The 16,220-nt window shown below is 52.4% G+C and overlaps 1 protein-coding gene and 1 long non-coding RNA gene across 4 annotated transcripts in view; both read left to right on the top strand.

Moving 5' to 3' along the window:
- The window catches only part of LOC144303239 (uncharacterized), a 68,908-nt gene extending 64,035 nt beyond the window's left edge, over positions 1–4,873 (top strand). The window contains exons 4-5 of one of the 3 annotated variants that reach the window (XR_013370274.1): positions 3,266–3,420; positions 4,441–4,873. This is a non-coding gene — a long non-coding RNA (uncharacterized LOC144303239). Of the gene's footprint in view, positions 1–3,265; positions 3,421–3,912; positions 4,134–4,440 lie in introns of those variants that run through there. The other 2 variants (XR_013370270.1, XR_013370271.1) reach the window with 2 other exon arrangements.
- A 2,185-nt stretch (positions 4,874–7,058) lies between these two features.
- The window catches only part of ONECUT1 (one cut homeobox 1), a 38,790-nt gene continuing 29,628 nt past the window's right edge, over positions 7,059–16,220 (top strand). Inside the window, exon 1 of the mRNA XM_077881149.1 lies at positions 7,059–8,413. Coding sequence (XP_077737275.1) covers positions 7,309–8,413 — 1,105 coding nt within the window. The 5' untranslated portion in view covers positions 7,059–7,308. The remainder of the gene's footprint in view (positions 8,414–16,220) is intronic.

Genomic DNA, 16,220 nt, shown 5'->3' with positions numbered 1-16,220 from the left:
TATTCCTACCAGGTGGAAAACACCAATTTTTTTTTAAATAATCATAATAAGAACCATAAAAATCTCCCAGCAAAAACCACTGGCTGCAATTAGCTGCGGGTGTCAAGGGTGGGGGCAGATTGGCCGGGAGAGTCCAGTATGGACACCAGTTCTCTGAGGAGTTGGGGGCTGCCATATAGGGATTTTTGTTAGGGAAGGTAAACAACAAAATCCAAAGTATTGAGCAGTGACTTTGGGCATTCGCTGGTACCAGAAGGGACAGAGTTTGACGAAAACTCAAGAGTCCTCAAAGGGCCTCTGGAAGAGAGGAGGCTGGGATTTGGAGGGTTCCTGGTTCTTCCCCAAGGTAAATAATAATAACAATAATAAATCAAGATTTCTAGAGAAAGGCTGTTGAAATCCAGAACTGGATTCCAGGTTAGCCAGGAAGTAGAGTAGGTGAGGAGAAACAACAAAAAAAAAGTGGGTAGAAGTGACTGAAATCGGATGCAATTTTTGTGTGAGAGAAACTAGGATTTGTTTGCAATATTGTTAGCAATATTGATTTTTTTTTGTTACTTGGATTAATGTATGTTAAACAGGAAAATACAGGCATTAGTCAAGTACATTATAATCATCTATTGTTGAGAGCAAAATTTCTCAGGTGAGTGCCAGAGACTCAAGAGGCAGTTCCAGGGACCTCAAGACCACCCAGGCTTAAGGTGGGGCAGTCAGAGTCCATAGGGGCTTGGCAGTGTGGGGAGAAGGAGGTGGCTTTACCTCCAATTCATTCTTTTTCCCCTTTTAGAAAATTACAGCCTTATATTTAACCAGCCTACTACCCATGTGTGTCAGGTTTGAACCCTCTGCTTGGGTTAAATGATGAATAGAGAAAATGAGAGGTGGAGGTGTTCTTCACTACCCAGATCCCCCCAAAATTCCTTACAACCCCGTCCCATCTAGCCCTGCCTCCAGAGGTCTTGGGCCTGGTAACCAACCGTACGACACTCTTGGGTCTTGACCCAGGGCTAGGGGCTCCCACATCCCAGCATTGGTGGCCGGAGGTTTGGCAGGGTGCACAGCCCACATGCCTACACAAATACACGCACAGGTTAGGCCTGAAAAAAGACACACTAGGTGGAGAGGGAGACACAGGAGCAGCTATTGACAAGCACCTGCAGACCCTCCGAACTGGGACCCCCGGACCTTGGGCAAGGACCCAGCTCAGAAAAGCATACCACAGAGAGAGGATACATCACACACACACACACACACACACACACACACACACACACCCCAATCCCTAGGGACACTACCTGTCTCAGGCCCTGCCTTCTCTCCGGGTTTTCGTGGATTGAGGGCCAAGGCTCTCAACATTTATGTGGCAAGTCTCAGAGAAGCACTCTTGCCCTGCAGCGCAGGTGAAGGTCTTTTCCGAACTCCAGCAAAGCTAAAGTGTATGAACAGGACCCCCAGGGCCTTCCTGTGCCCCAAGGGCCCTAAGGGCCAAAGGCAGGTGTGCTCCCCCAGAACAAAAAGGATACTCTGAGGATGGGTTCTCCTGCCAGTCACTGGAGTGAAGGGATCATGAAGCTGAGACCAGCAAGGTGGACAGAGCCACGTGGGCAAGAAAAGAAAGAAGAGTGCGGAAAGTGTCAAGAGGAAAGGACAGACGAAGGAAGGGAAGGAAAGAGAAGAGTTGGCCAGGAGAAAACAAAGGACCCAGCAAGGGGCACCAGACCCTGGAGAGAAGCACAGGCAAGGGGTGGAGAGCCCAGAACACTGGCGTTTCATTTTTAAATCTTCTAGGTGTCTGCAGGTCAAATAAAGACAAGGGCAGTAACGATTATTCTGTTAAATCTATGGTACTTGACTGCGCAAACACTAATTGATTAGACACCAAAATGATTTGTTTAAAGAGTTTTCCTTCCCAAGTGCAGCTGTTCTCTGGCCTGGGTGGACGTTATCCTGCGAGGCTACGGAAAAGCCCGCCAAGTGGGCTGTGCGCCCCACCCACCGCAGAACCCGAAACCTACGCCCGGTCGGGGGTGGTTGGTCCAAGCCTCTCCAGCCTGAGGCTCCACGGGCTGGACCGACACCTGGGAATTCTGCCCTTGTGTCCATCAGGGCTGGAGGACGGTGCACCCGGGGACCGTCCTGAGCCGACTTTGCCCTCCACCTGCCCGCTTTGTCCTGAGTTTTACTCACTTCGGGTTGCTTTGACTTGCACCACAAGGGACCTTTCTCATTTGCCTCTGTCCCCCTAGCCCCTAGCCCTGCTGCTTTCTACCCCTGCATTCGGCTAATCCAAAACAGAGCCCCAGATGGGTGACAACGGAAGAGGAGCCTTAGCCATTGCCCCAAAACTGAAAAAAAATTGTCGCCCTCTGCAGCCATTATAGGTCTGCTTTGTAATACGTTTCAACCTTATAGAGATAAGACTAAGAAAATCCACTGAAAGGTTGGTGAGAAAAGGCCAAGTCTCCTGGAATAGAGCTGACTGCTGACTGCGTCCAGTGCCAGGTCTTCTGGCCAGAGCATCACTAGGACGCTTTGAATCCTTCTGGCAGCCCACCACCACCATCACCCCCACTCTCCAGCCTCCGCCTCAGGACACACCGTATCCCTTTAGCGCTCTTGACCTGAGGCCTTAAAAAGCCATTGCCGAAGTGGAATGGATTTAAGCCCAAGAGAAACCGCCTCTAGTTTATTAAATGACCCAAGAGATGAAGTAGTAATCCGAGATGCTCGAAGAGGGGTCTGACGTTGTGAGACTGCTGCCTCTCGCATCTACCAGAACACAATCTTGAATCTTCTCATCTTCTAGAACCCAGCGTCAGGAGGCATTGGCATGAACCCTTCACCAGTGCATCTTCTCTTTGGGATTTAAAGGGGGGAGGGGTAAGAAATGAAACAAAAAGACTGCAAAAGTACAGATATCTATATATAGTATAGATATCTATATATCTATATCTATTCATACACATATATACTTATGTCATGGGCAAAGCCGTAATTTATGTTGTTAGGTTTCCTTTTTCCTTAAAAAGGGAAAAAAGTTAACCTAACAGATGAATAAAAACTATATGCTAAACAGAAGATCAAAGACTACCGAAGAGGGCTAGAATAATTGGTTACCACTTTCTTGTCCCCCAGAGGATGGGGAGAAGCCATTGACTAATTTTTTTTTAATTATTTCCAATAGTGAATCAATCACCAGATCACTTTGAATTTTTTGGTGTTCTATTCTGAACTAACAGTAATTTTCTGAATAAAATTTCTGCAGAGATGTGAAGAAGGACAGGAGAGGCTGGCAGGAAGCACCCAAGATCAAATCCTTCATCCCACAGTTATCAAATTCTCTACTATCGCTAGACACCAAAGAAATGGTCTCTCACCAGGAGTTTAATCCTAGACTTGCTACAGGCATCACAAATTCTGGTGAGTTCCATTCTGAGACTCTGGCCAGGGAGTCAGCCTCCCCCTGGAGCCCTGAATGGGGGAATCTGCCCTGACACCAGGTTTGCTGTATGTGTGGTCAACAAACAGCAAGTAAACATTTGATGGCTCAGGGGGGCTAGAAACATTTCTTTGGAATGGTACTGAAAACTGGGACAGGGCCACATATTACATCTCTATCACTCACAAAAAAGAACTAACCCAAGGAACTCTGAAACTGATGGAAGCTTCTGAGAGCTTTGTGTGGCCAGCATTTAGAGAAATGACCTTATTTTCAGTCTCTTTTCTAAATATGGTGGAGTCTCCTGGCAAGCTCTAGTCCACTCAGTACAGGAAGGATTGTACCTGCCCAGCCACCACCACCCAACATTTACAAAATAAGTAGTCTAGAATCCTTGTTTTCTTAAAAATATTCACGAATGTTATTTTGTGATGGTGACTGACCCTATTTTTCTTTCTTTAATTTTCCTGCAGCTACTTAAAATCTAACCAGCTGACAATAATCCCTCCCCTCAAACTTCTTGGCTGTTATAAAAAATTGAACAGCATCCTGTAATTACATAGACTGATCAACCAAGTAGTTTTAAGGGACTCCCTCCTTGGACTCTAATTCTTTCATTCCCCATAATGCACCTGCTGGATACCAGGCATTGTGCTGGCACTGGAAGGGGGAAAGGAAGAGAGGAATAAAATGATGAAAAGCTATCCCAGCCCTCCAGCAATTGGCAGTCCATCTAGCGTAACGCGCACACACACATTCGTCATAAGGCCCAAGAACATCCTTTCCACTCATCACACATCCCTAGTAATAAGAAAATTTTCCAAAAGGGTAAATAAGAATATAATGCTTCTTTAAAAATCACTGCAATTTCATCAACCACAGGTAAACAATGGTAATGAAAGGCATGGAAAGCCAAGAAAGATTAGGGAGATTTGCAAACCAAAGCAAGTCCTGCAAACGTGTTAGCTCAACATAGATCTCTCCTTTGGCTTCTCCTTTAGGGACCAACCCTGTACCAGACCCCCTTTTCATGGGGGAGTCCGTGTTGAGCTCACCTGATCTCAGCCCTCTTCAGATAGGCTCCAGCGGCCCAGCCAGGAACCACACAGGAAGGAGGGTTTCCAGGATCAGGGCTGGAGCATCATTATGGAGTTATCCGTAATAACTTACACAAAGAGAAAACCATGAACAATTTGTGCACTTGGTGGTATTTATTTCTTTCTTTTAACAAACTGCCTTTTGGGAAGAGAGTTGTCATAAGGGCAAATCAATCCTTTCACAGGTGATTAAAATTGGGGGGGGGCACAACACTTTAGCTCACAGGTAGCCTACTCCTGAAACCCATTGTTTGGTCTTATGTGAGAGCTACATGCTCTATGTTGTAAGAAAAGAGAACAGAAACAATACTGAACCAAGGTTGCAGCTTCCACCAACATATCGTTGTGATCCACTAGGCAGAAAATGGTTCTATGCTTTTGTGTCTATGTGTATGCATAATTAGATGTACCTATAAGTTTAAATAGAGTAGTTCTCTGAGTGCCTTTATGTCAGTGCCCCCCCCCCATTTTTCTTCTTTGGGGGCCTTAAATTCCTAAATGTTCACTGTTCAGGTAGACACTAAGTCCACTGAGATGGACTCCCATTTCCTGGGCCTCTATGGGCGTTATTTGGACAAGATAGGAATGCCTCCAGTGATGAAGCCAGCCAGATTAACCAATCTCAGGACCACATGTTACATCTCTATTACATGTTACATCTCTATGGCCACTTTCAAGGAAGTCAGATTGGACTGTACCCACTGGCCTTGACCTATCTGGATCATGATGTTGCCCTGGTTGTGCCAGGGAACTGGATAAAGAGATGAGCCTGCTCATGCCTCAGCTGGTGGGAAGTGTCCCCCAAGGACTGGCTGGCCCAAGTGTTTGCCTAGGGTACTTAGCCACCAACTACTCCCACCACCCCAACCGGGGCCTGTCCTAGAGCCTAAGAACATTTTCAGCAGGAACACTGCTGGAGGGCTCCAATTGCCTCAGGAAAGGAACCTACAGTCCAAGTTTGGCCCAGCGAAGGCCACACACACTTTGTTCCACATCCAGGTCCCGATACCCAGGCTCTGAGAGGCTGTCCCCCATTGTGACCACTGCTTGCCCGGGGCTGAGGCTCGGCGCTGACCGGGTCGTAACTGCCAAGGGCTGGACAATGGGCACATCTGTCCTTTCTCTGAGGGATGAAAGCACCTAAGCAGACACGGCTCTGCCTTTTGTTACGGTTTTTTTTTTCTTTCTTTCTTTTGTCAATGAAAGAAAGCCTCGGCATGTGGTAGCCGGGTGTACGTCCCACACTGGGGGCCTCCGCTTGCGTCCCCACCGAGCGCAAGGACCAGGTTCGATTCCAGATTGGAGCGTGATTGTGGGAAGCGGACAATCACTCCCAAAGCTGAATTGATTTTCAAATCTGGAGGCTTCTCGCGGGGACGCCGGGAAGAGGGCGTCCCTACGGGCCAAGCGGAGAGCAGCGCGCCTGGTCCACTCTGCAAGCGTCAGTCCTTCCCTCAAGCAGCGGCCTCTGGGTGCGTTACCAGGAGGGCCACAGAGAAGCCGCAGGAACAGCCCAAGCCTCGGGAGCCCCACCAGCACCCAGAAGTTAGCGTGGGAACCCGCCAGGGCGCTCCCCACCCCCAACACACACACACACACACACACACACACACACACACACACACACACGCCCAGGTACTCGCGGAGCGGCGCGGCGCCTTAATTATCAGCTGCGACGAAGAAGGACCCAGGCGGCGGGGGACTACGAGGTATGGCCGGGGCCAGAACTCTTGGCACGAGCGTTCCCCTCTCCGGCTCACGGAGGAGGAAGGGTGGGCAAAGGGGCCACAGTCCCCAAGCGGACCAAGACATTTAAGATATTTGCTTCTCCTCCCTCCAAAACAGCCAAGCACCTGAAGGTGAGAGCAGGGGCTCCCAGAAGCCCTTTGGGAAACAAAGCTTGGGTAGGTAGGTCAGGGTGGAAGGAGTAACGACACACGCTGAGGCTCCCCGGGCAGCCGACACCGAGTGGCAGCAACTGGAGAGAGGGGTGAGGACTTTGCAGCCTTGGCACACCACCCGGGATGGGAGCCGGAGCCCGGCGGGTGCTCAGAGCCGAGAGGCGCGCGAGTCTCCGCGGGTTGCGTTGGCGGCCCCGGGTCGCGCTCCCCGCCAGGCCTTCGCACGTGCGCGCCGGCCCAGGGCCACCCGGCGCCGCTGTTAGGGCGCGGGGCCCCCCTGCATCGTTCGTACGGGGACGTCACGGGCCGCGCGCGCGGGGGCTGAGGGGGCGGGGCCGAGCCGCGCGCCTGCGCGCTGAGCCCCGCGGGCGTGAGGGCGGGCCGCGGCGGCGGCGGCGGCGGCGGCGGCGGCGGCGGCAGCGGCGGCGGCGGCGGCGGCGGCGGAACCGCGGCCACAGAGTCTGCAACAGTAACCGAGCCATGGCTGGAGCTGGCCAGCGGCGCGGGCAAGCAGCAGCCGCGGAAGACGCGCGGACTGCGTCAGGGGAGCCGGGAGCCTCAGAATCCTAAGAAGGAGAGGGGCGAGAGGGGGCCGGGGGCGGGCGGGCTGGGGGCGCCGCGCTCGCCCACCGGCACGGATCCTTTTTGGAAATTAATATTTAAAAAAAAGCCGAGGACGCAGAGGGGAAGGTGGGGGCAAGAGGGAAGGCGAGATCTACAGAAAGGGAGACAGAGCCCCAGAGCGAGAGGAAGGCAGGCGGGCAGGCGACAGTCGCCAGCAGCCGATGTGAAGACCGGACTGCGCGCGCCCTTCGCCGCCTCTGCCCGGCCTCATCGATGTTGTGTCCGCCGCCCGCTCGCCCGGATCACGATGAACGCGCAGCTGACCATGGAGGCGATCGGCGAGCTGCACGGGGTGAGCCATGAGCCGGTGCCCGCTCCTGCCGACCTCCTGGGCGGCAGTCCCCACGCGCGAAGCTCCGTGGCGCACCGTGGCAGCCACCTGCCCCCCGCGCACCCGCGTTCCATGGGCATGGCGTCCTTGCTGGACGGCGGCGGCGGCGGCGGCGATTACCACCACCACCACCGGGCCCCCGAGCACAGCCTGGCTGGCCCCCTGCACCCCACCATGACCATGGCCTGCGAGACTCCCCCAGGTATGAGCATGCCCACCACCTACACCACCTTAACCCCTCTGCAGCCGCTGCCGCCCATCTCCACCGTCTCGGACAAGTTCCCTCACCATCACCACCACCACCACCACCATCACCATCCGCACCACCACCAGCGCCTGGCGGGCAACGTGAGCGGTAGCTTCACGCTCATGCGGGACGAGCGCGGGCTGGCCTCTATGAATAACCTCTATACCCCCTACCACAAGGACGTGGCCGGCATGGGCCAGAGCCTCTCGCCCCTCTCCAGCTCCGGTCTCAGCGGCATCCACAACTCCCAGCAAGGGCTCCCTCACTATGCCCACCCGGGCGCCGCCATGCCCACTGACAAGATGCTCACCCCGAACGGCTTTGAAGCCCACCACCCGGCCATGCTCGGCCGTCACGGGGAGCAGCACCTCACGCCCACCTCGGCCGGCATGGTGCCCATAAACGGCCTTCCTCCGCACCACCCCCACGCCCACCTGAACGCCCAGGGCCACGGGCAGCTCCTGGGCACGGCCCGGGAGCCCAACCCTTCGGTGACCGGAGCACAGGTCAGCAATGGAAGTAATTCAGGGCAGATGGAAGAGATCAATACCAAAGAGGTGGCGCAGCGTATCACCACCGAGCTCAAGCGCTACAGCATCCCACAGGCCATCTTCGCGCAGAGGGTGCTCTGCCGCTCCCAAGGGACCCTCTCGGACCTGCTGCGCAACCCCAAACCCTGGAGCAAACTCAAGTCCGGCCGGGAGACCTTCCGGAGGATGTGGAAGTGGCTGCAGGAGCCGGAGTTCCAGCGGATGTCTGCGCTCCGCTTAGCAGGTGAGCGGGCCAAGGAGCTGGGCGCGTGGGGAGATGAGGGATTGGGGAAGTGAAGAGACCGAAGGAAGGAGGGAAAAAGAGAGCTGGGCACGCATCATTCCGTTCTCCTTTCCCTCAGGGTAGGCGGGGGGAGTAGTTCCCCGGGCCTGGAAAAGCCAGCGCACGGCTGCCAGGAGCAGACCGCCTCCTCCGGGACTCAGTGCATCGGGCTGTGGTAGGCTCCGGGAGCTGAGTGGTACGGCCTGGGCGTGTGCGGGGACGCATGTGTGCTCGGAGACGGTGCTGGAAGCGGTCACCGCCGGAGGCGAAGAGAAACCACCCCCGCACCCGCGCACCTGGCGGCACACGGTCTGTGTGTCGCGTCTCAGTTAGGCACTCCGGGTTTGGGAAGAGGGAGGCGATGCGTGTGTGCAATTGCGCGCAAATGCTGTCAGCTAGTACCCCTGGCGTAGACCCCGGAGTTGGGTTGGAAAGTGACGGAGCCGCCCGCCCACGTTTGGCTGAACTTGGTGCGGTGACCCCCTCCCGCGCTCGCTCTGTTGGCGCGGGGCAGGGGTGGGAGGGATGCGGAGCACACTCTGAGGGCTCCGTAAAAGGCTCCGAAGCCGCGGGAAGGTGTGTGTTTGGCAACGAAGCTGTTTAAGAGTTAGCCCGCGTTCAGCCCTGGTAACCGGCTGTGGAAAGGAGAGGAAGGCAGACGGTTCGGAGGTAAGGGTGAGGGCAGCGGAGCAGCCAGGGAGCTTACGGCTGAGCCCACCGACCGCCTTTGCTGCCGACTCCTTTAGGACTTCACATTTCGTTTTATTCCTCTGCATGATGTTTCGAATGAATCCCCATGCATGGGGATGGGAATGTGAACATGGCCCCCAAGTCTGTGAGCAGAGGTCTCGCGGCCCGAAACCCCGAGGTCCGGGCGTTTCCGAGTTGAGCGGGAAGGTCTGCGGGCGCTAGCAGCCCGCCGGCGCCTCGCCTCTCAGCCCCTCTAAGCCAAGGTGCAAGGGAGGCGCCGGGAAGCTAGCGAGCGGACCGCTTAGCCCCGGCCGAATCACACCAGAGATTTCAAGCTGATTCGGCGACCCCCGAGGGCAGAGGACACTCGGGGAGGTAGAGCCAAGGGCAGTCGAGGGCGGACACGGTTTGATGAGACCCCGCCGACTTGATTGACTCCTGGGTCCCTGCTACTCCCCCGCCCCAGCCTCAGCCTGGTGCCCTGGCCCGAGTCCTGGCGAAGAGAAAGGTAAAAGCCGGAATGAGGGTTTGTTAATTAACTGATCGTTCTCCATTAATTCGTCCCTGGAGAATGAGAGACAGTCAATCCGCTCAGAGCCGGGGGCACTGAGCCGTTTCACAGTCTAAAATCAAAGCGAGAGGCGAGAGCCCCCTCCCCCACCTCTTGCGGGCCAATGAGGAGCTAGAGGGAGGCAGGTGCCGGCGTGCCAGTGAGCCAGAAGCCGGAGCCGGAGCCGGAGCCCGAGCGGAAGCCACCCCAAAGCACTCCGTGGGTCTGGGCGCCGGTGGCCTCCCTCCCCGCGCCGTCCTGGAGGAGCCTCTGCCCCGCCAAGTTTTCAGTCCGAGCCCTGTGCCTACCGATTCCAAGCAAAATCCCCACGCAGGCTGTTGCAGCTTATGCCTGGAAGTCAGCGAAGTGGTGATAGGACAGGAAGGGTAAGGGAGAGGTTGACAGAGGTGCCCGCTGGGGCTCCCGCGAATCCATTCCCGAGCCCTGTGTGCATCCACCCTATCGCGTCCCACCTCTGTGAGCTGACCGAGACTCAAGGGCAGCTCAAGTTCCAGAAGGGGTGGGAGAAACAGATGCCCTTCTCCCCGACTGCTCCGCAGCTGCCGGCGCCCAAGGTAGTCAGTGCCTTTTGGCTGGTTCACCTCAGTCTAGCGCCCCGCTTCAGAACCTTGAACCCAGGCAGTGCTCACACAGGCTTACCAGTCGGGTGGGGAGAAATGGAGGTAAGGGGTGGAAATGAAGGGGGATTTCCCACCCAGGGAAGTATGTTACCACCTCCCCACACCTAGTGAAGGCACTTGATGGAGACTTCAATGACTGCCATTCCCCACTGCCCCCTGTCATGCCCTGGAAAGTCAGACTGACAGGTTCTGTTCAGAGACAACCGGCAGCCCTGGAAACCCGGCCTAGCGCGACCAGTGCGAGCCCTCTGACCTACACGCGTGGGCGCCTCAGTACCGTTTGAAGGGGTAGCACTAGTACTGCCACCCTCCTATGGGAGGCGTGGGCTGCTTGCCAGCCAGGGCCAGCACTCCTGTACTCCCTGGACCCAGGAGGTCATCTAAGGGGTGACAGTCTGGCACCCAACAGCCTAAGGCGAGTCACGGTCGCCCGGGGCACGTGACTTTTTGGGGGTAGAAAAAAGGAAAATCAGAGACTCTAGCAGGGCTAGCTTTGGCGCCCAACCCCAAGTGGAATCCGCATCCTAAGACCCGGATGGAGCGTCGAATGTTTAATTTTCCTTTCTTTAACTTAATTGAAAGGGTGGGAAAGGCTGGCATGGGAGTTCTTGCAGAGTGAGCCTAACTGGGAGCAATCCATTACCCTGCAGGAACTACGACTTACTTTAAAATCACTGAAATCACTGAGCGGGTCCTTTAACATTTTCCTTTGGGGATGGGGTAAGGAGGGAGTGAGGCTGTTTCCTGAACTCTCCGAATCCAATTGCAGACTCACTCGCATTTCAGGTTACTTTGGCCAAGGCTGTGGGACATTGCCTCGACCTCCTCTCCTTCAGCCTTCACCTACAGAGGTGCCCCTTGCAGTTCGGCTCACTGTTGCACTAAAGACCCCTCAACCTTGTCCCTATCCCTTGGGGAGTTTCCTTCACTCCTTGGCGAAGAATGGCTTCTCCATGCTCTTTCTGGTTACACCAGGTGCCACGAAGCCTGTTGCAGGGTGTCAAAACCTCCACACTGGGCAGCATGCTTGGGGAGGTGCCTTCTCCTTACAAAATTATGTCAGCTTGGTAGAAGACAGGAGGAAATTCTCACTAAATTAACTACCTTTAAAAAAATCAATACGTGTTCCCTCAGTGTAATACTTGCTGCTGCCCCATTAAAGTACAGTACAACTAGGCTCCCTGCCGCATCTCATCCGAGGTGAGGTGGATGGGCTGGACTGTATGGGTGGGTGGGCGCCTGGCCTCTGACGTGGGCATCTATTAAGACTTGAAGAGATTAGTTTTCAATTAAAGATTTCAGAAGGCTTTGGCCACAGTAGGGAAGCTGTCAGCCTTTGAAGAGGCTGCAACACACACCCACCACAGAGTACAGCACAGTACCTCAGAACGCAGGAGGCAAGTCCCAGTGGGTTTGGGCAGGGGCAGGTGCTGGGCCTCTCTAACCCTAGGGTACCTGAAGGAAGGGTACCTCCAAACATCACTGGAGAGCCTATACCCGGGATTGTGCCCCCTTCCTATCTGGAATTTGCCCCAGAATGGCCTGAAGGAGAGCCTGAGCCTGGGAGAGGGTGGGAGTGGGGGAAGGGATGTCCAGCCAGGAGGTGACCATGAGAAAGTCTCACAGGGACCAACCTGGACTGTGTTTGCCATAAGTGGCCTTGTGGTCTGGTTGATTGATAACTGGCCTCCACGCAAGTCCATTTGCTTTTTGTTAATATTTATCCCAGCCGGTGACATTTCAACTGTCCCGTTCCCCACCCCCTTCCCTAGGCCAAGTGAGCCAAGAAGGAGTGCTGTGCTGGGCCTTGGGAACCTCACTTCCCCAAATCTCAAAGACCCCCCCAGCCAGGAGAAAAACCGAACTGGGCATTTGGGACTCCAGAACTGAAAGGTTTCCTGGGCCCAAAAGAAGACACCAAGTAGACTGGTTCCCTCATGCCCCACTTCTCACACAGTGCAGCTGCTCCCAGCGGGCGGTTCTAACAAAGGGCCTGTGGGGCGCGGCCAACCACATCCGCTAGCTAGCAGCCCAGAAGCCAGAGGGACTGCCCAGGGTGGAGGGGAAGATGCACCTCCTCCAGAGGCTTGGTGTGGCCTCCTCCTGAATGTGCAGTGGTGGGACAGCCAGTTATCAGGAAGAGTCCCAAAGAACCTTCATCCTCTCAGGGTGAATGGTGGCCATGTGCCCAGGAAGTTGGCTGGGCACCCCCACCCCAGCACACACACACACACACACACACACACACCAGCACAGCAGGATACCAAAAATTTTCACCCCAGTCACCAAAAAACTCTGCATGGGCCCTTCTCTGAGCCCATGCCTGACACCTTGAGGGCTGGGGGTCAATAGTTCCTTCTTGCAGTCCCCACTAGGGAGCACAAACCACAGTGAAGGGAGGAAGGAATGCCTAGTGTTAAGAAGTGTGCATATGGTGAAGTTTGGAGTTGACTGTTTGACGAGAGTAGGAAGACCTGCTTCTGACGCTTGAGGAGACCTGGTGGTTATTGTGTGGGGACTCTAGTGTCAGCACATGAAGGATGACTGCCTGAGACAAATAACCACATTCTGAAGACAGCTGGCTGTCCTGCCAGTGGGTGCAACCCCAAACCCCTTGGAAATGCCCAAAAGGTGATGAGGGTCAGTTAGAGTGACCCACTGGCCCCAGGGCTGTAGTGGTCACTAGAGACCCAGGCCCTGCCATAGCTACGTTTCACCTGAGACTTGGGACAGACTGTGCCAACAAAGCAGTTATATTGTAGCAGCAAAGCAACTCAAAGCCCAGGCTGCATCTTTCTTCATCTTCAAGCTTTGATCATCAGTGCCCTGCAGGGAGCTGGAATCTTGTCCTCCCAGATGCCCTCCATTGGGCTCACCTTCCCCCAGTAGCCTGATGGGCTGTGTGCTGCAGTAGCTCCGCACGCCCCCTGTGGGCTGCCACCGGCCGCCAAGCAAGCTCTTGGTTCAACATGCTATGGAGAGGAAAGGGATGCTTGCTATGGCTTTGTTTTTACATCCTTGTCCTAGTGATTAGCAAAACAATTATTTTTTTATAGAAGAGGGGTGGGAAGGAGGAATCTATCTTGGTCCTCACTGATGTCTAGGTATTACCCCATTGATGAAACAAAATTGCCATCCCCCCGCCAAAGTACACCCCAACTCTGACCTCTCTAAACAAGATGTGTATTTGGATTTTCTATCCAAATTATACTTTTGCTGGCATGTTTTTATCTGAGCAAAGCACGGTCAGCGTAGAGAAGGCGATCCTGTGTTGGAGGTTGCAGCTGGAGGATGTAGTACTGGGAACCTGGATTAGTGATTCCTTTGTTTTGTTGTTTCCCCCTCTAGCTAACTGACGGGGAGTCGGGGAGTCGGGAGGGAGGCTGCCCTGAGGCTTTGAGCTTGGAGGGCTTTGTGTCCTCTGGGTGGGGTGGGTGAAAGGGCCTCCGGAGGCCCACCAGCCCAGAGCCTTGGTGCGCCGTCAGGACCCTGGACAGGGCCCCGCAAGCGCCTGCCTGGTCGCGTTGTCTCCTCGCTGCTGGAAAGTGGGTAGGATGCCTTTGAAGAGTTGTACTAAGGAAGCAAAAACTAACAGCTAATATTCTGAAGTTTATGAGAAATCTCGAGGCCCCGCCAGGAATATACACCAGCACAGTCAAGTAATCAAAAAGATCAAACCTATCCTCGTCGATCAGATGATTGATCTTTTCTTCCCTCTCCCGCAGCTTTCTATGTATGTCTGAGTACATGCTCACACCTGCTTATAAAATCGGAATTCGAGTCCCTATGGGTGTGACAGGGGTTGGATCATTAAGCTAAAACGTTCAATTCAGTCACTTTGATCCGTGCTGAGGAAAATCTATAGTCATCTCTAATCTACGAGGTCTTTAAGAAGGTTGTTACACGAGCTGTTTTGATGTCATCATTTCCACATTCATGGCAAATTCAGCTAATCAAAAAGACATTGCTACCCAAAGTTCTCAGAAGGAATAGTTCTTACAGAGTGTAACTGTAAAATTTATTCTTGATTTCCTTGTAAGAAAGAAAATCCTCAAGTCTGATGGAGTTGGGTAATTTAAAAAGAGGTTCTCTGTGTTTTGCTCCTCAAAATCCATAGTTAGAAGCCTTGCGCTTCAAGTAAGTGCTCAGTGCTTTTTGTGGACTCTGCATTTTGGAATAAACACTAACTTAATGCTTTAAATCAACCAAGGAGCCTTGATGGATTGGATGAGAAGTGGATAGTTTCATTTCAGTTAAAACAGCAGAATTTCCACACTTTTGGTAAAATGGAATGGTCCCCAGCCTAGGGTAGAAATAGAAGAAGGGTCTTATTGAAGTCATGGCAGTTAGGATAGATTTCTCATAATTCTGAATAAAAGTGTTCAACAAGTATTCATTAAATACTATTTTCATCATGTCTCTATTTAAATAAGATGAATAAGCACCTTTGGGAGAAGAAAACCACCTTATTTCTACATAAAAAGTGTCAGCCTCCTACAGTTCAGTAAAAAGAAAAAGCGGATTTCTAATGTGTATGAATTTACTGCACAATCATAAATCCCTATCTTCTACCAATAGATTTGCACAGGTTTTTATTTTGTGACAAGTAAGTTAATACCAATAAGGTTTAATTTCCTCTTGAAGTGATAAGATTGGATTACATGACTAGACCAGTCATAAGACAGTCTGATGATTTTGATACAAACATGGGAATTTATGTTTTAGCACTGTGTCTTGATATAGAATCATCTATTGTTCCTCTCAAAAGATGTTACATTATCATAAAGTTGGAAAAAATAGCTTCTAGAATTTTTCTTCTCCTTTAGATGAAACAATTTGATAAAACAGCAGCTGAACAGAAACCAGTCCTTGAAATACTACCCATCCAATTTTTCGTGGCATTTGATAAGAAGGAGCTTGTGTCTGTTGTGTATGTTCATTAGGTACTGAACTAGAACATAAATGTTCTCCTTTAATATTCTATTTCAGTGACTCCCACATCTTACTCCATGTTGGAATAACTTAGGGATTTTTACAAATATGATTCCTAGCTAAAACCCAGGGCACTGACCTAGGCATTGGGATTTTTAAGAACTCCGGTGATTTTAATGAGCAGCAGAGTTGAGGAGTCACTAATTTATGTGGTAATTACTATTATTTTCCCTGTTTCTATGTTCATTAAGGTTACATAACTTATCTCTGGTAACACAACTGGAAAGCACTGGTACCCGGAACTCATCTTTCCCAGCTCAAAACCCTAGAACCCTCTTACTCTCCACGCTGTGCCTACTAGTACAGACCCACCAGATCAGTGGACCTAGAATGTGAAGATGTCTGACTTACTGTCATAAACACCTGATCTAGAAAGTGTCTGCATAATAAACGTCTTGAAATTGGAGAGTCTTCCTCTGGGACTCTCAAGGAAAGTTACATATGGAAACTTATTTGTTTTTTACTCAAAACTTATAAGAGATACTTCTTATTGCTCTCTTTTTAAGAAGCAGCCAGAGGAAATGTAAGGCAGAATGAGAGGTAGACGTGGAACCCGAGTCTCCGTATCCATTTGTTCACTTAAACAATTATTGATGGGCAAGACCCAATGGTTAGATGTGTTCTGTGGGTAGGACTGGTCCATTGAGACTCCTGCCTGGAGGAGGGCCCAAAGGCCCAAACCTCCCATACTTTCAGGGCATTGGTGTTCTGAGATCTGTACTTGCACAGCAATTACATTTCTTTGCTTCAGATCAGTGCCTATATTGCTATTCCACGCTTGCCTGCTACTCATGTTTTAGGACTCCGCACTAAAAAATAATAATTTAAGTAAAACTCTGTGCACAAATTGGCAATCATCCAGAGGACAACTTACAATTTCCCTCAAACACTGGGT

The sequence above is a fragment of the Canis aureus genome, chromosome 32 (assembly GCF_053574225.1).
Source record: "Canis aureus isolate CA01 chromosome 32, VMU_Caureus_v.1.0, whole genome shotgun sequence".
NCBI classification, from domain to species: Eukaryota; Metazoa; Chordata; class Mammalia; order Carnivora; family Canidae; genus Canis; species Canis aureus.
This window is presented reverse-complemented; position numbering and strand designations above follow the sequence as displayed.